We start from the raw sequence: 22,795 nt of genomic DNA, 5'->3' as shown, positions 1-22,795 counted from the left end.
TTGAGTCTTTCCATTACATGCAACTTTATAGCTCCCTTCAAACTGTTTATATAACAGCTCGACTTACTGGTTACTTTGCCGATTACGATTCTGCAAACAAAATACAAATACAAAATATGGTGCATTCCATTGGCGGATCTAGGATTTTTCTAAATTGAGGGCCATTGAGGTGCTCCAATTTTAACAAAGGGGCAAATGATATGCCCAACATCCATGCACTATTCCTTATTCAGTAAGGTGCACATCTAAAGGGAAAGTTCACTGCAGTAGTAACTATGGAGAAGGATAACAGGGGACATTTAGGCTAAAAACATGGTGTAAATTACCTCTTTGGAGTCGAACTTGGATGTCGGGGCTTACAGTCACTTGGATGACACCCCAGGAGCAGTATGGAGGCATTTTCTGTTTTTTTTACATTTGAAGATGAAGATTGCGTACTTCAAAAATAAAATTCTTAACACATTTTTATATATTTATATGTTTATTGTTGTAAGTAAGTGACATGTTGAAAGTTTTATTTACCCCCCCGAAAATGATGTCATTGTCTATGTCTATGTATTTCTACAAGAGTACAGACTTTTAAAAACATGAACTTCATACAACCACAAGCTGCTTTCGGTCAATCGTTACATTACTTCTGTTGTCCATGAATCATTTCAGCCCCACAGCCTGGACAGGCCCATCTACAAGGCAGCAAACATAATTGGGAAGATGTTTGCTTTGATAAGAGGCCTCCTGCTGCTTCACTGTCTCCCGCGAACAATGTGATCACATAACTTTGTCTGATGTGCCTATTTTGATCTAGAAATACACACATCGCTTTGACAAATATCCCCTGGGACAACGCAACCTCTGTAATTAACCCTTGTTAAACAATGAAATGATCAGCAGAACTGCATTCAGGGAGTGTTGCAAAACACAGAGGAAACTGTCTACCCATTCCGATGTGTATTGCTCTATTTTGTTGACTAATTTGTGCTATGAAGGCAAAGTTTTAAGTCTGAATGAGGGATTATAACTTGTATTTAATCTTCATTTGCTGCAAGTGTTTTGAGTCATGTATGTATGTTAAGTCAGTAATCCTGCTCTAATGTCTGACTGGAAGCAACATGTTCTCCTTCTAGACACTTCAGCATCTAGTCCGTCTCCACAGAGTCTCTGTCTGCCAGAGTTAATGACAAGACCAGACCGCCTCAGCCTCGAGAGGACGTGGACCACTGGGTCAAAGGAGCTGTCGCTCGGCCTGACAGCACCGGGTGTCCCACGTTTGAGCCTGAGCCGAATCGACGGTTCGATGGAGAGTGAGAAAGAAAGGAGAATGAAAGGAATGAAAGATGGAGAGGGAGAGATAGTGAGAGAGCTGGGGAGGAGGAAGTAATGCAGGCGTGTATGAAAGGAGGGAAAAGGAGGGATGAGGGGGCAAGAAGGAAGAGAAACAAAGGGCTTTGCTAATCAGTGAGAGGCAACAAGGTAAACATGGCAAATGATGAAAAATTAAAATGATGGCTGCTTGAATGAAAGGGAATTTAATCTGTCAGGTATTATATAGGTAGCTGTTGACTTGAGAGTTATTTTATGATGGTGATCCACATACTGTCCCACACATTATTTACATATATTTCTTTGAGGGATGTTTTGATAAACCTGAGGCTGGCTCTTACAGAGAAGGGCCAGTGTTAAGCTGAGGTCTGTATCTCTCAGCAGGCAGACCAACCTGCACTCACTGTGCATGGTGCACATTGTATGCATGTTCACGGAGCATTATCACAACTTAATAACATTAGCACTGTCTGATTGAGGTATAACATGTTCTCAGTGTTTGCATCACCCCTCCAATGCTTGTCACATTTTAGCTTGCACTCACTGTTACACTCAAATTCACACAGCAGGTCACCGACTGAAATTCATTAACCAAATTCACTATTACAATTTCTCTGATTGGCAACGTACATTAAGTAGTTTATATGATGCAAGTGGGTGCCTTGATAAAGATGAAAACATTCAGGTGCTTTTCCATGTGCACAGTGGAAAACAACTGAAAACTCCCCCAGCTCCACCTGAAGAAGACTTGTGACAGTGCAATCCACTAGTACTACAACCCCGTATGAGGCTTATGTTTATATAGGAGGCTGAATGTGTGGGAGTCATTCGGAATAAAACTGAGGATCCTGGTTTGAATCTGCAGGAAAAGTCACGGAGTGTGGGAGTAAATCTGTCATATATAATATATCCGGGCTCCAACACACACTGCTGGGAGGGATGGGCAATGGACGATGTGTAGGCGGATTAATCAGAGTGATCATCTGTATGTAAAGATGTGCTTTTCTGTGACTGCAGGGTCCTTTTTGATACTGTAGCGGCCAAACCCATGTGATTGCAAGCTGCTAGTAGCATGCGGAGGACATCTTGAAACGCACATGCATACTGGTCCTTTTGCCCCTCCACAAATAACCAGACTTCAGGTTTGACTGGGACACTTTCCTCTAAATCATGGAGAGCCACATGAACATGTCTGCGGAAAAGAAAAAAGAGATACATTTTGATTTCCATGAAGGGAATTAGACATAGAAAACACTGACATTCTAAATATCATGATGTGTGTATGCATATTTCTTTGCATACAGTATGTATCTATGTGGCAAAAATTGGTCGTCAAAAGTTCAGAGTAGTTCACTAGTTCACTCTTCCAGGAGTCTGAGACCGGTGTGGTCCCACTTAGCTTGGCAAAGAGAGACAGCTCGAGACAACTGCCTTCAGTGCACTGTACTGTCTGCAGGTGAAGGTCTGAGGTAATGCTGCTCCACTGGCAGCATCTCCACATGTCCACAGCCTGGAAGACAAAACAGGATCAGATTTAATAGGCATGGATTAAACCAGAAATTGCAAAAATCGTATACAAATGATATTTTTAAACAAGCAATATATTTAGGATTTTCCCATTTCCAACAATCTGTCTTTAGGTTCAGCATCGCACTGAGTGCCCAAGTTCAATATAATAGAAGTATTCATGTATATTTTTGACTCAGAACAGTTAAAAGTTTGCATCATCGATACATTAGAATTAGATTTTTATCACAACTGATGTTAGATACTGTCTATTTAGGACTTTTCGCTTACATTTAAGGTCTGTGTCCTCAGTTATAGACACAAACAACTACAGTAACCACAATGATCACTCATAATAAATACTTTATACAGATGTATGAGTTCACATCATATCATTAAATATTAACTGTATAATACCTTAAAAATTATATATACATTTTATCATGTGGTATTTAGTATGGGATAAAGGGAAGACACATTTTATGTGCACTAAATCATGCATTGAATGCATAATTGCAGGATGTGACATTTTAATGAAAGCATGCAGTGTAAATCTAAGTGTTTTAAGATAAGATATGATAATCATTTATTAGTCCTACAACGGGCAAAGTTGCCATGTTACAGCAGCAAGGAGGAATAATAAGTAAACACGCAATATTTATAAATGTAAGGAAAAATAAAAACATAAGAAATCTAAATGGAATAAAAAACTGTAAATACAGTGAAACAGAATATGTTCAGTGCAACGGATTGCACATAAGCCATTGAATGGCACAGACAGAAGTGGGTGAGTTCCCCTGAGTGTTGAGCGAAGTCCATCATGTGAAGAATGTGAGATCCCACTTGAGTTTAGCTTCAGCAGGTTCACAAACGCTGCTGTGTCCCAGAGTTTAGATCTGACTTCACGAGTCTTTGTTAAACCACCTGTAACCAACTCACTGCTACTATCTACCAAACAAACACATGAAGACAAGTCCTGTCAGTTTAGTTACACCTGTTACCTTCCAGTGCAGTTAACTCGATGCGTAACGATGCGAAACTTATGATGACACATGTACCGCTAGTATCTGCTAGCTAACTAGCTAGCTACGCCAACCTATTCGTCACGGTTCGAGTGAGCATCATTTATTACAAACCATAGAAAAGACCTAAACGGGTCGTCAGATAAAAACAGTCTGTTCTTTACAGCTCTCTCTAACTTTGTCAGAACTCACCGTCAGTCTCTCAAGAGGACGCTTCTTCCTCTGTATCTTGGAGACCAGTCTTCTTCTGTGGTTCTTCTGGACATCTAAATGCTTTTACTGCCACCTAGCGTGCGGAGTTATAATTCGTTTTCAGGAGTTTTCTATCTCCCAAACCAACCACATTTCATACTGTTTAGAGCCGCACACACGCACACACACACGCACACGCGCGCACACACAACGCGCGCACACACACACACACACACACACACACACACACACACACACGCACACACATTGTGTTGAAACAATCTGACGGGGACAGATTGGAGAGCGGTAAGTGTGTCAAAGACATTAAATTATAGGTTCAAACATGGATACAACAAATAGCAGAGCACTGGGGTCAACAAAACCAAAGGCCCAAAGACAAAATGTCAGCAGAGACATTGATCTTCGGACAAACACAACATGCCTGTTCCTGGGGGCTTGTGGATGTGATGATGTACTGTATACATATCATGTGTGAAATCATATCAGCACTATCACAACTATGGGGATATGTAGCCTCAAAGCACAACCACAGTCAAAGTGCAGGGGACATGAAGTCAACCCAAACAGATAGAGACCGCCCCCTTGTGACACAATATGAAAATTACACTGTTCATAAAAATGATGGGGTCTGTGACCCTGTGATGGATTAATACTCAGATCCTTTCCTTATGTAAAATGATTACGTTCCATATTCAAGTTTTACTTACACCTAAAGTGTCAAAGGTGGTGCAAGACTGAACTAATACAGTAGCTAATACACTAATATAAAAGCATTTTCCTCATAACCATGTATTTGACTAACAAAGTGTTCATGTTATTTTTCCTCCAAAACACTAATTCAGAAGCAAGCTGTAAAAACATACTTACATTTAAGCTTTGAACGTCCTTTCTTCAAAGTGTATTATTTATTAATATCAGTAAATCATTGTGGTGCACTTGCATGATGCTCACAGGCAACCCTGTATATTCTAAATCACATTCCTTAATATGTAAGGCCTTGAAAAGACATTGTGTTCTGCAACAAACAGCCTCCACCTCTATAAGGGGCTAAAGAACAGGAGAGGGGGGGGGGGCTCGTGTTATGAAAGGTTCCGGTCTGCGGTAAATGGGTCGATGCGGTCACTGGCTGACCTGAGGCCTGAGCCAAGTTTCTCGCCATGTCTGCCTCTCTATTGTGAGCGGGCAGCAGCTCCCTCTGCAGGGGGCCCGATCGCTGCTCAAAGGGACGTCCCGGACTGTGAGCCACTCTCACTAACACTGATTTCCCCAGGATCAGACCTCAGACTCCTGCCTGTCATTTTGTCTCTGCTTTGCTCTCTGTTGTTTGGTTCTGACTCTACCGTTTGACACCAAATTTACAGAGGACCCTACATGGTGAGTTTTATTACAAAATTGATTCCGACATTTCTTTTTTTCTATCTTTGTCTATTTGTTTTGTTTTCACCCTTCTTCCCGTGGAATACTTTTTGTCTTTTGTAGAAAAATTCTCTCTACATTTTCAAACTAATTAAATGTTGGTCTCTTTCCACTCTGAAACATACGTTTTCACTTCCATCCTCTATGTCTCAGTATTTGCAGTTTACCAAGCAAGATGAAACCCACGTTTGGGATTCTGCCCATCAAGGAGAACCCATGCGCTTCTATTTCTAGTGTCACTGTCGGTCTGTGTCTTCTCACCCTCCTCCTGATGGCCCTCAGGGGCCGAAAGAGCCACCAACACACCTCCCAATTGGACCACACTAAATATCCTCCTCTTCCTGGCCCCACACCGTGGCCCCTTGTCGGTAACCTGCTCCAGATGGGGGACCAGATTCATCTTTCTCTAACACGTCTGAGGCTCCAATATGGTGATGTTTTCAAGGTATATAGAGTTAAATGTGTGAAAACATTTAAGATGGTCTAATGATGAGGTATTTGCTCATTCTATCACGTGGTCATTCCTGTACCTCAGATGCGTCTGGGCTCTTTGACTGTTGTGGTCCTGAGTGGATACGCCACCATCAGACAGGCACTGGTCCAACAGGGGGATGCTTTTGCAGGGCGGCCTGACCTTTTCACATTTTCTGCTGTGGCCAACGGGACCAGTATGACCTTCAGTGAGAAGTACGGACCGGCCTGGATGCTCCATAAGAAGCTGTGCAAGAACGCCCTCAGGTCTTTCTCCCAGACTGAGCCCAGGGGGTCCGGTGCCACCTGCCTGCTGGAGGAGCATGTCTGTGCGGAGGCTGCTGAGATGGTGGAGGTGATTCGGGAGCAGGTTGCTGCTAAAAGGGAAATGGGCCAAGATGTGATGGGCATAGATCCAGTGATACCTTTGGTAACCTCAGTGGCAAATGTTGTGTGTGCCCTCTGTTTTGGGAAAAGGTATGACTACAATGATAAGGAGTTTCTCACTATTGTCCACATCAACAACGAGGTCCTGAGGATCTTTGCAGCAGGGAATCTGGCCGATTTTTTCCCTGTGTTTCGCTACTTTCCGAGTCCATCTCTGAGGAAGATGGTGCAGCACATCCAGAGGATGAATGGATTCATGGAGAGGAGCATTGAGGAGCACATCAACACCTTTGATAGGGTAAGGAGACCTGTAGATTCACTGGTAGACCATCATTTATATCAGTTAAGATGGAGGACAATGCAAAAGAAATGCATGATAACACATAAATGCAGCTACAGCAAAAATGAAAACATTATTGTTTTGCAAACAAAGACATTACTGTATTTCTTGAAGAACAAAATCAGCTTCTGAGTGTTTCAGGACCTACGTACATCACATATTTTGAGTGACGATTGTTGGACACTATACAGAAAAATACATGAGTGAAGCCAAAATTTTAATCTTTGAAGGACAGACAACAGAAAATTTATATTTCAAAGAAAAGTACAAACATATCTCATGAGTATCAAGACCAAGGTACCATCTATTGCAAGGTGATCACAAAATACAAACATTATAGATTCAGGACGGTCCCATGTGGTGGATAACGTAATATAAAGTGTTATTTTCTTTTTATCTGTCGCACTAATTTGCTGCCCACTATTTAATCTGACATTGCACTCATGCAGTAGTAGTTGTGAGTGTGACTGTAGCCAAAAAAATAACAAACAAGTTCCCTGGGAGGGACCTTTGTTCTTGTGCAGAGTGGATAAAATGTTCGCACACACTCTAATTAGGAATTGGCAACCTAGTGGAAGACACGCGTCGTACCATAACTGATTATACTGTCTCTTCCCTAATTATTGCTTTAAAATATTTAACCACCATTTTTACACAATCACAAATCACCCTGTTGTTAGCAAAGATAGCTTGATGCTTAGGTGATGGTGATGATTACAAACATGATTCAATTTCCTGTCATATTGTGTCTGTGAATGTGAATGTGTGTGTGTGTGATTGCAGAACTGTATCCGGGATATTACAGACGCTCTGATTGCACTTTGTGAGGACAGGGAGGAAAATAAGGAAACGTCTGTGCTCTCCAACTCTCAGATCATTCACACGGTTATAGACATCTTTGGAGCAGGTTAGAAACAGCACATTCATTGATGACAAATAGTGATAATGACATGGAATGGATCGTACTGATCGAAACCATTGATCTATTTTCATAGTGTTCTTTGTTATTTTCTGAAGGATTTGACACCATCATTGCTGGTTTACAGTGGAGCCTGTTGTACCTCATCAAGTTTCCTGACGTCCAGGACAGAATCCAGCAGGAGATAGGTACTGTCTTGTGTTTTAATATTATATATTAAGAATAATATAACATTATTGATAAAATAATGGAGCAAATATTGTGGCTGGTAGTCTATTGGTTATACCAAACTAGTAGACATAGAGAAAATAAAAACAGAATAGTGAGGTTTTAAGGACCTAAACATGTGAAAATGCATCTCTTTCTAACTAGTGTATCATCATCACAGGAGGAGCCGGGCACAGAAGTCTAGTAGGAAGTGTCAAACATCAACATTTTAGGCAAAAATCACGGCAACAAAAAAAACAACAATGTGCGGACCCGGGTGCCCTCCCCGCACAGACAGAATCTGACAGCCACGAGAGAAACTCACAAAAGATCAATCCAATTTGCTGATGCCAGAGCTACTTTTGAAGTCTGCTGACAGAAGTGCTGCTGTCTTCTGTTCCGAGGCACTTTGCGCTTTTCGCAGAGGGGAGGTGGGATGGGTTGGAGGGGGGCACACTTAGAGAAGAACCAGGCTGAATCAGGAAGAGAGAGAGAGAGAGAGAGAGAGAGAAGGGGGGCACGAACAGCCAGAGAAAGACAGACAGAAAGGTTAGAGAGTTGAACCAGACCAACACAAAGACAGTAACACGCAAGGCATTGCACACATATAGATTAATACTCTTCACCTACTGTAGGCATCACTTTAATTAAGTTAAAATGAATACAATGCATTGACTGTGAAGCTTTTCATTCTATTCTTTAAAGCAGTTTCTCCACTTTAATGGAGACCTATTAGTGATTTAATACAAGCAACATTGATTTGAAAGACGAGCATATTTATGTCTTTGTAATTGTGAAGTGCGTTTTCATGAAACATTAGAAACTCAAATAAGACAACACAACTCAGTCCTTTCTTTCAGCATTGAACTGAGCTGCAGCTATATTTTACATACAAGAACTTGTGAGCAAATCAAAACTACTGATCATGCAGTTATATCAGATGAAATAATTAGCTATAGAGTGATTTGATGTCATTGCAGACCCCAGCTTCAGTAGCTCTGAACCTGCATCATAGCTGAGGGGTTGTAATGTGTCTAGTTTATGTTGCAACAACCTGTGGTAACTTAAAGAAATATATCTCGAAAAGTATCATTGTTCATCCTTATTGCATATACATAAGATTACTATGTATATTACTAAAGCACTCTGTCTTGCAGTGAAATATTTATTTGCGATGTTTCATTGCTCAACATTCACCGACAGAGTTCAACAATCCTTCAGAAATATGTTGTTTTAAAGTTTGTGCAAACACTCACCAGTTCCCTACATTTGGAACTTATAGGAATAGTTCTTTTCTCTTGCAGATGACCACATAGGCACAGCCAGACTGCCCAGGTTTTCAGATAAGACCAAGATGCCTTACACGGAGGCGTTCATATATGAAGTGTTTCGTCATGCTTCCTACGTCCCTTTCACCATACCTCACTGGTAAGACGTTTTGTGTACAGTAAAGGTCTGTATATCTGCAAAGCATGTTATGTTTGTTGTTTAGCAGGATTACACAAAACCTACTAAACCTACAATTTTGTGGAGGGGTGGGACATGACCCAAGGAAGGACACATGGAATTATGATATGGATCTAAATCAGGGGCAGATCCAGGAATCTTTTTCTTTAACATTGTGAGATAGGGTGTTTTTCAACATTTTCCTGGATCCTGAGTGTGTGCAATTCAGTTCAGATCCAAGTAAAAATCAGGATCTAATGAATTTAAGGGATCATCATAGGGGAGCTGAAGAGTGCCATTCTAGTCGTTCACGCTTTCCGCTCTTTTAGCACCACAAGAAACATCACCCTGAATGGATATTTCATTCCTAAAGACACATGTGTCTTCATCAACCAGTATCAAGTCAATCATGATGTGTGAGTAGCCACAAGCAATCATCACTTAATCGTGACTTTGGATTTAATATGACACTGTATGGTGTGAATTATAAGAAATGGTGCACATTACTGGTCCTCATGTTTCTCCCTCTGTCCCAGTGATCAATGGGGTGACCCGGATGCATTTCGCCCTGAACGATTCCTGGGTCCATCAGGACTCCTCAACAAGGAGCTGACGGAGAAGGTTCTCATCTTCGGCATGGGGAAGAGACGCTGTCTCGGGGATGGATTTGCTCGCTTGGAGATGTTTGTGTTTCTCACCACGCTGCTCCACGGGCTGCGGATTGAAAACGTCCCGGGGCAAGAGCTGGATCTCAGCACTGACTTTGGTCTGACGATGAAACCACGTCCATACAGTATCACCATCTCCTCCAGGTTTTAGATCAGGTGTGGACGTTTTGGAATATCACAAATACTAATTATTTTGTATTCGCCACTGTTTTTGGCAAACCTTCATCACACCTCAGAAATACAACACCTCCCTTTGTTCATAGATTGGAATATTTGTTTTGGCAAATGTGGTCAAAACAATCAGCACAAATATGAACAACATAAGATGAAGTATACTTTATATATCAATCTGTATGTAAGACATTAATGTCATTTAATATGAACTAACTTCATGTATTGAACTCAATATTAGCCGGGTGAGGGTCATTCAAAGTGCCTCTGTGCCTATATTTTGAAAGGGCGCGTAAAGTCCCTCTGCCTTCCTGTCCCACCACATTAATAATGAAACTAGCTGAAAACAGACCCTCATTAAAAGTCTTTATCTTCAGATATTAGTTACAGTTAAACACTGAGGGAGGGAGAGAGAGGCTGTTTCAGATTGATGATCATCGCTCCAGGCCTCAAACTGTGTTCACGCAGGGTTCATCCTCACTCTCACTCGCCCTCTTCTTCCCCTCCTCGCCTCTTTTCTTCCATCTCCTCCTCATCACTTGCATTCCCTTTCATCTCCCCATCCCCCTCGTGTCCTCGTCTTCGTCCTGTCTTCACCCCCCATCCCCTTACTGGCTCCTCCTCCTTTTTAAAGTCGCTTGGAGGGCTGCACTGCCGAGCTAACTCGTCCCACCTCCATGGTCTCCTCCAGTGGCTGCCTGGGGAACAGTGGAGAAAAGTGTATATTAAGACATTTTTAACCTCCTCCTCCTCCTCTCCCATCAGCACTGTGACCTCCCACACACTCAGATTAGATACAGTCCCAGACGTCTTTGAGCGAAGTAAAGAGGACAGCGAAGCATGAAATTAGGCGGTTCTATTTTCATAAGATAAATGTAAAGAAGCATGGCAGTTTGAACAAAAGGGGTTGTTGGGCACAATCCTTGTGGCGAACTTTATCCTTAAAATGAAAGTTTGAAAGTTACGTCCACAACAACTCTGTTTTAAACTTTTGGGGAAGTCTACTGAGCTTTCGTATACCTTTCCAACAGATTCATACCTGTAAACTGACAAATCCCTTAAGACCACTCGAGCACTAGTCTGTCCCAAGGATTCAAACTGGCAACCCTCTTATCTTCACTAACCTCTATAGCCAGGAAAAGGTGTTAAATTGACTAAAATTGTCTAAGATTTCAAAAGTAACAATAAAATGAATAATTGGATATTTGACCTTTACTGTGCAGAGTGACCGTTTTACAACAGCTGGCAGTACTCAGATGAATTTGCTGTAGAACAATAACTTCATGTTTATAGATTCTGGGTATTTGAATGAGAAGGTGTAGACATGTAATTTCAAGACTTTTCCTTCTTGTTTTTAACACACATTCATTGCAAGGACCAATTGATTTGTTGTGTGCTATCATAACTGTCAGAGTTATTCATTATTTATAACTGCAAACATGTTGAATGACCTCTTGACAAGATGAACTCAGAGCAATAATTCCCACAGCAACTGCTTCTCCTCATTGTAGTTGATAATGACAAGAGACTTTTATTATGTATATTTTATAGGGGAAACTACTTAAAATGAGGAAAAGAGTGAAATTAATGGGAATCATAAGCTATGAGTTATATGTACACTAAAAACAGTATAGACTGCCTCTAACAATGTCTTTTTATGATGCACATTTTCTGTAGAAAAACATGTAACTTGAAAATAAAAAAGGAAATGGTTAACCTCTTTGTTGTAATATTTCTATTTCCCAGGTAACTGTCATCTGACTCTTCTTGTACGTATAACAATTCTCAGATTGTCAACAAAAGCAGTGGTGGAGGAGGTTTTAAAACACTTTACTTAAGTAAAAATACAAAGAAGTACAATGCAATGTATTCAAATGAAAGTATAAGTACCAGATAAACTTTTATACTTGAGTTAAAGTAAAAAAGTACTTATACTTTTTGCTATACGTAAAGTATAAAAAGTAAAAGTAGTTCCCCAATACAACAGTCTACTACTTTTATTATGACTGAGTCCCGGCAAAGGCTTCTTCCAAATCCAATTTCAGGTGTTTCTTCTTCACCAGTGATGCTGCAGGAGGCGGGGTCTAATGTTACTGCTCTGATTGGATCAGTGAACCAATTCCCCTCTTGTTATTTATGACTTATAAAAACCTAAAAACACAGAGTGAAAATGTAACACAATGCATTGTTAAATGATAGTAGTATAGAGTAGGAAGAGCAGTCATTTCCTGTTATATGTAGTGGAGTATAAATGAAAAGTACCTGAAAATACATCTATAAGTAAAGTACAAATACATAAAAAAATACTTAAATATATTGACTAAGTAAAAGTACTTTGTTACATCACACCATTGCTCAAAAGCACCCTGTCACAGTGACAGCTCCCCTGTTGTATGAAGTCATCAATCACAGCTGAGCTGTGGGTGGTCATGTATGCGAACCATTGACCATGAATTGGTTCGTGTGGATTGATTAAACAAACACACCCAGAGGATGAGACCTCGGCCTCAGACCTCCATTCGCTTACTGCAGCACTGTGCGTCTTTGTCCCTCACTTTGTTCTCATCCACAGTCTGGTTTAAACTATCGCCCTCATTAAAGAATAACAAATCACATGAGAACATGCGCTGCGCGTCCTCTGATCTAAAGCCCCCAATAAAACACAGAAGCTATAGGAATCATGGCTTTAACGTGGCGTATCAAAGAAAAGCACTTGCTGGGCCCGCGGTATAGATTAAAAGTGCTGAACAATTAAGATTAGGCCCAAGAAGACAAAAGACAGCCTACTTATAGAAACTGTTATCCCTCATCAGGGCCGAAGTGCCGTCCTGGCTCAAACACTTTCTATTTGAAGCCTTGGATTTGGTCTGACAGTTTTAGTCAGACACAAGGCATCTAGTGCGAGAAAAACAAACCAATAAGCAGCAGAATGAATCATCTTTCCACGACTTTAAATCATATAATTGCCTTCTTGTTATATAAGAAACAGTAGCATATTCACATGTGGGGAAATAAATGCTTGACGGCATGACCTACTTCATTTAATGTAATAATGTAATAACAAAAAAACGTCCTCCGTCAATGTTGGCACATTTTAAGCAGCGTTTACCTTTTGTCATAAAGCTCTAATTTTAGTTAACCAGAAAAAGAAAGCACATAACAAGGCCTTTGCGTGTGTGAGAGCGTCCGTTCCCAGCTGGGACCTGACCCTGCAACAATATAGGGACAGGTCATGGGCCCTGGGGACTTAACCTCTCAGGTTCTAATGGGCTACAAACTCATTGCGGTTTACCCCACACAATAGAAGGCACACTGAATGACCAACTGACTTCCTATTTGCCTATTCAGTTACATGTGGGGCCCCCATATTGTGGGGGGCCTCATTCTATAGACCTGGCAGCCAGCACCCATTAACAAACTGCACGCAATCCCCTGAATGTGCCCGGTAGTGATGTCACCCATCCCGCCATGCACGTGACTAAATATAATGTTAAAGTTGTTAAAAAAGTGCGTCCTCGTTCCTAAGAAGTGATGCATAAAAGACACAAGAAAGACAATCCAATGGAACCACTTCACTGCAGTGTTGTCGAGTAGTAGAGTTCAGACATCCTCCTCCTCCACAGTCTGTCCCGACCTCAGCTTCATGATCACCTGTCAGAAATAACAGAAAAAGGAAACAGAAATAAATAAAAAATGTATTTGTGCATTGCCAAGAAATTGCATAGCTGTTTTGTGGAAGTCTGTTTCCCATCTCCCCATAACTAAACTTTTTTGGGGAAATTCATAACTGCATTCCACTTTAAAGTAATTCACACAAACCTTTAGAAAATAACTATAATACCTTTTTGAAAATCCTGAAGCCCTATTTGACCTGTATTGACACATTACAGACACCTATATCAGGTCTGATATAAAAATGTAACCAGAATCGACACAGCCTTGGTCGTCAGAGTAAGCTATAGGATTACTTACATTGCCTCTTGTTTATTCATTAATGTTGTTCCCATTCATATATTAATTATCTTTTTTTCCTTCAATTTAACTTTGACTTCTACCTGCTCCTTTTGAGAGAGCTCCTTCTGTTGTTTGTGGGTCAGGGGATCAGGAGCCATGTTCAGGTTTTGTATGTCTTGTTAAGCTGAAAATTTGAAAATAAAATAATAAAAAAGAAAACCACACTGTACCTCTTTCAGCTGGGCGATCTCTTTGCTCTCCACGTTTCTCTGAGCATTGTTGGTTATGGCCTTCACTCTTGTTGCGTAACTGGAGGGTTCAGGAGGATCGGGTGTTATTTGGGAGTTTTGTGAACGTGACAGATAAATGAGAGGAAGAACCTCTCTCTGTGCTTCTTACATGAGGGATGTGAGAGTCTCATCGACGTTGCACTCTGAGGGAGAAATGTTGACGATCATCAGGGTTTTGGCATTACCGCCCAGCGAGTCCTGCATCACCTGAAGGAGAGGACAATGATTTAGCAACTTAATGTTCACTGCTACCGTCTTTGTAATTTGTGTCTGATGACAGCAAAGTGTTTCAATTCACTCAAAACTGAATCAAACTGGATGGTCACAGTTAGGGCCAGGTAATAAGGCCAATAATGATATCAAGATATACATTTCATATCAGTTAATATCAATAATTACAATAATGTTCATGTTAAATGTCACATTATTATTTCCTTTATGTTTTGCTTCTCTTCTTTATGAGCAGACAATGACAAACACTTACTGTGTACGCCTCCTCACTGTTTGCACAATGCATAAGTAATATATTGATTTATATTGAACTTTTATTATATTGCTATTAATGAAAATTATATTACGATAATTATTCATGTGGTTTCATCGCCCAGCCCTGGTCTGAATTCACTGCTTTATGAGATAACCTGTGTCAGCTTGCTGTTCCTGTACGGTACATGGGGCAGCTCCGCAGACAGGGCTGAGATCACATCGCCCAGGGCGCTCAGAGACTTGTTAATGGAGTTAGCCTCCTGCAGAGGAGTAGAGAATTTAAAGAGACCATTAGAAATACTCGTCACTTGTTGGGCCATAAGGTTTGAGCGAACCTTCAGCTGGTGGTCCTTGGCGCCAGTCTTGGCTGCTCTCTCACTGCCTGCCAGGTCCACCAGGCTCAGCTTCCCAGTGCTCACGCTCCCATTGGTCAGATTCCTGCTCTCCACCATGATGCCAACAATGAGATGGGAGCGAGAACTCTCCACATTCATTTCTTGGAAAACATAAACCGTAAAAAAGGAGTATGGATTATTAGGGCCCCAACTAACAACTATTTTCAATAATTAATGAATCTTCAGTATTTTGTAGATACATTTTTTCAATAAAAAATATTTGAAATGTCCTATTTTTTCTTGATCGATTACAGATCAACACTCCAACTGTCAACATTGCAAATGATCAACAAATCAATTGATCATCTAATCATTTCAGCTAAAGTCAAGTTTCTGTTGAAAGACATTTCATAATTACGATAAATACACATTATTCTTATTCCTATTTCTTTATCAGTACTTTTAAGTGTACACTGTCAATCGACTTTATTTGTAACTGTTATTTATAAGGTTGTAGCTGGATTTACAGTTTTGTTGCTCTGCCACTCAAAGTCCAGTCCAGTAATGATGTACCGAGCTGATGTTCCCCTCACACTGACTGTAACTAACACGATTAATCCAAACCATTTAGCAGGGCCCTGTTTGAACTAGGCAGCATGGCACGGTACAGAGAACTCACTGGTGGCAGAGATGTGTCGGTTGGCGCAGGCCTGCTGGAACAGAGCATAGAGCTCCTGGGCACTGGAAGCCTCCTTTGTCTCTGCTCCTTGGGCGAACACAACCCCCTTTCTGTTCCTCTTGATTTCCACCCGCCTGGCCTGGCCATGGGACTGGGGCTGTGCATGGGCCTCACCAGCCAGGCTCACGAAGAGGTCCTGCAGCCTGTCGTTGTACAGCTCGAGCATATAGGCCGAAACCTAAGGTATAAGGAAGCACATGAAGGAGGAGGAGGAGGGCATGGACAGAGAGTGAAAGATGATGTGAGGTTCTCTAAAATCTTTCCTCCCAGTGAGATCCTGTCCGTCACCTTGTAGTCAAACTTGGTGCTATTCTCCCTGATGATATCAAACATGGCATGAAAAGATCTCGGCAAGATCCCGGGGTTCTTCTGCTCCTTGTCGCCCACCATGGTGAAGGTCTTCCCTGTGCCCGTCTGGCCATACGCAAAGATGCAGACGTTGTAACCATCGATGGCTGACTGGATCAGTCTGTGGGGGGAAAAAATACTCTGAACTACTTAGCTGAGAGCATTAAATCTGTAGATTTAGGGATTACACGCCTCTCCGGGGGGCTTCCATTAATCTGCTTCATTAATATTACATTTATTTCATGATCAATTAGATTTTTTTAAAGTTTTCAGTGGAGAAACACATTTGGTGCCCATTATATGTGTGTTATGGTAAATTTGTGAACTGCATTGGTTCCCTGCTTTAGAAGTAATCTCTCCCCTCACCTGTTGGTGTCATGAAACAAATCTTCCTGAGAGGTTTCTGCACAGAACACCTTGTCAAACTGAAACTCCCTCGGCCCACGAGCGGTTTCCACCTTCACAGAGAACTCATCTACTTTATCCACAACCACAGCCTCGCCCTGTGCAGCCTCGATTCGGCTCGGTGGCCGAATCCGACATAACACTCGGATTTTACCTGAGGGGAAAAGAAAAACGTGAAACCTTGATAACCTTAGAAATAGTTAGGCTTGAAACTTTTGTTTGTTTCTGTACCTTTCATATCTTCCACCATATTGTAATACTTCATCCTCATTGTCCTTTCTGATGTGTAGTTCTCAATTGTTTTCTTATTCTCTTCTTTCATTTGCTTGAGCTTTGGCGAGGAGAATATGAAAATAGGCATGAAAATGCAAAGATTACTAAAATTCCTTGACAAACATTTCAGTTAATCAATCTGGAACTTAAAAAAATAAACATTGGAAAGGTCAGTGGCTTTGCTACAGTGTACTCAAAGTGTTGATTCACAGACACCTATACAACTATAGACACTCAAGTCCACCTCCACCAAGGTCCAACAGTCCCCTCATGAAACCACATTTAAATTCACTAGATCCAGAATTTCTATTTGGATCTGCACCAAATTATATGTACTCATGAATAACAGTGTCCTAAAAATACTTTATTTTCTCATCAAAATCCATGAAATATAACCAAAACCATTATATGATAGGATTATGTATGATGCTTCATTAATCAAGATGAAAACATCCTAAATCATGTCTTAAGTTGACACCTGAAATGATACAGTGGAAGCTGGAATTTATCAGATTCACCACTGACATTACAGAAGGACGAGGCCCATCTCTTCCTGTTGTTTAATGCACTGCAGGGCAGCTGGGAGATTATCATCAGCCCGGAGGTCTGATGTGAGCAGAGACCTGTCTGATTAAAGAAACAACAACCTGATCCTGCATCAGGAGAAGCTGCTGACCGACACTCTTCACTCCCTCTGTGGTTCGGATCGTCCCTTGTCCCAAAATGTCCTCCAGCTCTGAGACCGCATCACAATCTGAGTAAAACAATTGTTGAAACTTAAAACCACTGATATAACAGATGCACCTTATACTCAGTTGCACAAACATACAGCTGTAGTAAGTGATGCATTACATTACTGCACATGTTGACATGACTGCTTGGATGCCTGTAAAGTGATTTGAGTGAATTTAGCATGAAAGTATCATAAGTAACCAGGAGTGTGCCCCCTAACCCAAAATAGAAGCATAAAGAAATATATAATGCCAAACCACATCATTTCAATCTCCAAAATCCAGGTGATAAACAAAGGCCCTACTGTGCAGACACATATCAGTTGTTCAAATCTCCATCCTATAGCAGGAACATCATACACACACATTTAGTCTTTCTAGTTTTCAACCAAACTTCTAAAATTAAAAAGGTTTTGGCAGAAAGGTTTGTTGTGGTAGAATTTAAGGGGGTTCTCACAAAAGTCATTGCCGTGCACTAATGTAATCAGCTGTTCCTGAGGGGCCCCCTCTCAGTTCGAGGCCCCAGACGACTGCCTGCTTTGCTGACTCTTACACGGTCCTAAGTAACATTTCCAGTGGATTGAAGCTGTTTATTTACCATTTGTTTCTGGGCTCTCTCCAGTTCTGATGCAGTCTAAAGCCATTTGAGAGACCTCGTACTCCCTCACTCTGTCTTGGAGCAAAGACAAACTTGATTCATACTCACTTGACCTATAATGTGGAAGAAAATCGTTTTAATGATAATTAGGGTGGCTTTGGCTATTCCAACAAACAAAAATCAATGTAATGTTTGCTTCCATGAGATCTAACCGCTTTAGGTCAGTGGTCTTATCCTGTCTGTCAGTACTGTCTTCTGGAGTCATCTGTAGACTGTCCAGTTTGTCTCTGGCTTCAACCAGAGCAAAACGATTCTCCTCAATCATCTGGTCCAGAAGAGCTCGGCTCTCACTCACTGCACAGCAGATTGCATGAGCCTTGAAAGACAAAACAAAGCAGTTGTTGGGTACCAGTAAAAGAAAGTCATAAAACCAGACTGATGTCTAAGAAAACAGACTAAAGTTCACACTTGAGCATAACAGAGAATGTCATATTGAGAGGAGTTCACTGGCAGGTTCACAGTTGTGTATGTACCTTGTGTATGAGAGTGGGGAGCAGAACACTGCAGGGTGGCTGAGGAAGAGGAGGGACGGGGCTCCTCTCTGCCTCCAGCAGCTCAGTGATCTCTCTCTCCCTCTGGTACAAACTCTCCTTTAGATCCTCCAGACGGGCTTTAGCCCCCTCCAGTGGCAGATCTGACTCACTGCAATCCTGAAAATAGAAGCAGAGCAAAGGGTCAAAACACCCAAGTCACAAAAACATATTTATCTCCACTGAGGAGGTTATTTTTTCACCTGCGTCTGTCTGTTTGTTGGTTTGTTTGTTTGTTCGCAGGACGACACAAAATCTAGTCTCCACCTAACCTAACCTGGGGGAAGGCATGGGTACTGGGCCAGGAAGAACCCAATGGTTTTAGGTGTGGATTCGGATTAAAGGGCAGATCCTCTTTTTTTTTTCCATTTCCCTCAGCTAGGATAGGGAAATGATGAAGGTTATCAGGCCACTTCCTGTTTTCTTTTACATTTCTACACAAGAACTAGACAATCATGTGCAGGATTGTTCGGCCTTGTTCACTCTTCTGAGTGCCAAACCACTGGGTATATTTCTAATAATAATAATAATAACAATAAGAATTATTATTATTATTATTATTATTGTTTATTTATTTTGACTATGACCTAAAATGTCTGGGGGGGACCGGCCTCTGTGTGAATCTGTGTACCAAGTCATGAAGAGCATCAACAAAAAATTGTACACAGTCCATTCACCTATTATCCAAATCATTAAAGACAATAATCTCAGCGTTTACAGCATCATATATAACATGAAATATCAGAAAGGTTTATCATTCAGTTGCAGCTGGGATAGAGAGGCTATATAATATTGCGGATTAGTGGTATTGAATTATTGAAATTCATATTTGAACAGTAAATGACTCCTAAGTATAAAGGTCTCAGCAGACACACACATGTGCCCTCGATGTGCATTGGGTACAGGTGATAGTGTGCAGTGTTCATGTTCATACCCCCCATCCCCCTTATCATTCCCCACTATTTTTCAAATCCTTGCTACGGCCCTGCTGGTGATCAAAATCATTGTTAACGAGAAAATATGACACTGGCTAATCATTCTCGCAGAAATACCATCCAGATATGTTTGCAATCTGTTCTGAGATACGAGCAGCAGATTGTCATTGTAACTAATCCCAACCCACCACAGTCTGTTGTTGTACTTTGTTCTCGGGGCTTGCACCTTCCTCTGTGGCTTCCTGCTGCTCCTGCGATGATGCCATCAACAGTTCTTGGACTTTCCCTACTTCCTGTCGGGCCATTTGCAGCTCCTGTAGTGCTGTTCGGTGTCACAGAGGATTAATAAAGGTGTCATATAAAGGCTAATGGTTACACATGCTTATGAATGCATGCAGACTCACTGGAGGCCTGGTGGCTGTGCAGGGCGTCCAGCCTGGTGGAGAACAGCTCCAGCATTTTGCTCTAAAATGAAAACGAGAAGCAATGTCTGTGTAATAAATATGACAGGAAGTTTGACTGTAAAGTGACCAGAAGAGGGTGCTCCATTCCTATTCTACCTTTTCTCTGTGCCACTGCAGGGCCTCCTCTTTACTCCTCCTCCTCTCAGCTCTCTGCTCCTCCAGCAGCAGCTCCTTCTGAGCAGTCAGGGCCTGCAGCAGACAGGGTCAAGCAAAAGGAGAATTACACAAATTACTGTTTGTTATGTCACCTATAGATGAATTCATTTTGAAAAAGAAAGAGTTTGATTGATTACTGAAGTGTATGTCCCGGAAGAGCAAAGTGTACCACAAGAGGCCAGCAGGAGTTGAGCCAGATATTTATGTAACAGGGAGAAAAGAACATGAGGTTGGTTTGGGTCTTGAGACTTAAGTAAGAGACACATTAAAGGAGAGATGGACAGCGACACTGACCACAACTCGCTTCTCCCACTCAGTGTTCTTCTTCTCCACCTTCTCCTGGTACAGGTCCAGGATTCTCCGCAGGGTGTTTAATTTGTTCTGGAAATGAGATCTGACCTTCTGCACCGTCCATTCCTGATAACATAGCATCCTTTCCATTACTGTCATGTACACACACACACACACACAAACTTAAACACACTTAAACACACACACACACACACACCTGATTCTCTCGTGCTGTGATCTGGAAGTTCTCCTCCAGCTCTTGCACCATGTCCAAGTGTCTTCTCTTCATTGCTTCCATGTCCTCGGCTATCTGCGTGTTAGCACAGATTGCATGAACCTCACATACACGAAATACATGTAGTCATGGAACTGATAAAATGCCTTCAGGGCTACAGTTGCAGCATCAGTGCATGTGAGTGTTAGCGAGAACACAACAACAACTTCATTGTGTGTCTGCATGCCCTCTCACTGAACAACTGGACAGAGCCCGTAGTCACATGTCTGACTAATATTCCCACTTTCACAAGATTAAATACAATTTTATCTGCTCTCAGTATGTTGGAGGGTAACTTTCAGATGCCCACGTACATTTTTTAGAATACATAAATTGATTAATAGATTCTACTCTTAATATAAATACACTGACGTGTGGGACAGTAATTGCTGTGTGCTCTTTCTTTTACCTGAGTGATGCAGAGCTCAGCTGACTCATACGGGATGTACATCTTGACACACTGTGATCTCTCAGCTTCTGTTGCCTGACGCACATCACTGCTGTCTGACAGCTGAGAGTCTGAGGAGCCTGGAGAAATAACCATTCACTGCACAACCATGGAAATAAACTATAGTGTAGTAAAGTTATACTTTAGATTACTAATACTTATACTTGACATGAGTATTTCCACTACCTCATACTTCAACCTCATTACACTTTAGGAAAGTGAAAGTCCACTAAATGTAGGAACCACTAGTTGAATTTTAAACAATGAAATTTTTTTTCAATCTAACTGTCATTGTTTAAAATTCAACTAGTGGTTCCTACATTTATTTTACGTTACATGCACCTATTACAAAAAGTGTTGTCTGGTTGGGGCCCTCATCAAGTTCCAGTCTCTGCCTTCTATAGTTTTTGAACCCTTTTATCAAAACTTTTTTTTTAGATGAAGAAGATTCAGTAGACATAACCAATTCGCCCTCCATCAACAACAATAAGAAAAGTAACAGTTAAATTATGTGGACACATGCATCAGTATCGGTACTTTTCAATATTGGTTCTTAAGTTCTTACAGAATTACCCAAAAACCTGACAACTTAATGTAAAGACACATACATTGTACATACTGCTCCACGTTATTATTTTACCCCACCTTGGTTGACCTCTTGTCCAGGTTGTTTCCGTCGATCTATGCTGATCCAGCGCCTGAACGCAGCCCACCTCTTCATCCACAGAGGTTTGTCAAGAGCAACAGCTTGAACAATGAAGCAAACGTTGGTGGGCAGTTGGAATCAACTTCACAGATTCTGTTATTGCCTACAATGTTAGGAATGTGCTGTGTGATAAGACATTTTAGAACATCTTGAGTAATAAAAACTTATAGAGCCCTAAATCAATTCAACAAACGTGTCATTTATGTATTTTTCTCTGTCAGTGCAAGGTGCATACATTTTCCGCTGTTAAAAGGTTTTACAGGAATGCACTAATTACCATTTAATTTCAAATAATCTTAATTGGGTGTAAGAGCTGATGCATCACTCCTTCAGCTCTGTGTGTGTGTGTGTGTGTGTCAGATCATCGCTTCTTATTATTTAAAGTCAACTAAGCAATTCCATCAAGTGTTTCAACTTGGTTCATTCACAGTTTTTCTTCTGAAAAACTCCATTTATAATGTATTTATCATCATTTTATTGCATTTGCACATATGCATTGATTGCAAACAATAAAGCACATATACTTCAGTAAGACAACATTTTATTTATTAGATTTATAACAGATTTACATCCTTATCATTGTAATGTGTAGGTTGACAGACCCATGTTTATTTTTCAAGATACATTCATTCAAATAATCAAATAATGTCAGTAGTTCAATTATTTAGTATTATTTAGGCCCTGTT

General features: G+C 41.0%; 1 protein-coding gene and 1 long non-coding RNA gene across 2 annotated transcripts; one reads left to right on the top strand and one right to left on the bottom strand.

The window, feature by feature from the left end:
* Positions 1–497: 497 nt before the first annotated feature.
* Positions 498–4,108, bottom strand: LOC118114575. Its single transcript, XR_004697472.2, has 3 exons — positions 4,041–4,108; positions 2,623–2,830; positions 498–2,512 (listed from the first exon to the last, which is right to left on the bottom strand). It is a non-coding gene; the product is annotated as an uncharacterized LOC118114575 (long non-coding RNA).
* A 1,102-nt stretch (positions 4,109–5,210) lies between these two features.
* Positions 5,211–11,802, top strand: LOC118114502 (cytochrome P450 1A1). The gene is made up of 8 exons (XM_035164946.2): positions 5,211–5,435; positions 5,631–5,922; positions 6,013–6,633; positions 7,459–7,582; positions 7,693–7,782; positions 9,106–9,229; positions 9,577–9,663; positions 9,784–11,802. Exons 2-8 carry the CDS (start codon positions 5,653–5,655, stop codon positions 10,064–10,066), a joined length of 1,599 nt encoding a protein of 532 aa, XP_035020837.2. The 5' UTR covers positions 5,211–5,435; positions 5,631–5,652; the 3' UTR covers positions 10,067–11,802.
* The last annotated feature ends 10,993 nt before the right edge of the window (positions 11,803–22,795 follow it).

This window comes from Hippoglossus stenolepis, chromosome 9, assembly GCF_022539355.2.
Source record: "Hippoglossus stenolepis isolate QCI-W04-F060 chromosome 9, HSTE1.2, whole genome shotgun sequence".
Classification (NCBI taxonomy): Eukaryota; Metazoa; Chordata; class Actinopteri; order Pleuronectiformes; family Pleuronectidae; genus Hippoglossus; species Hippoglossus stenolepis.
This window is presented reverse-complemented; position numbering and strand designations above follow the sequence as displayed.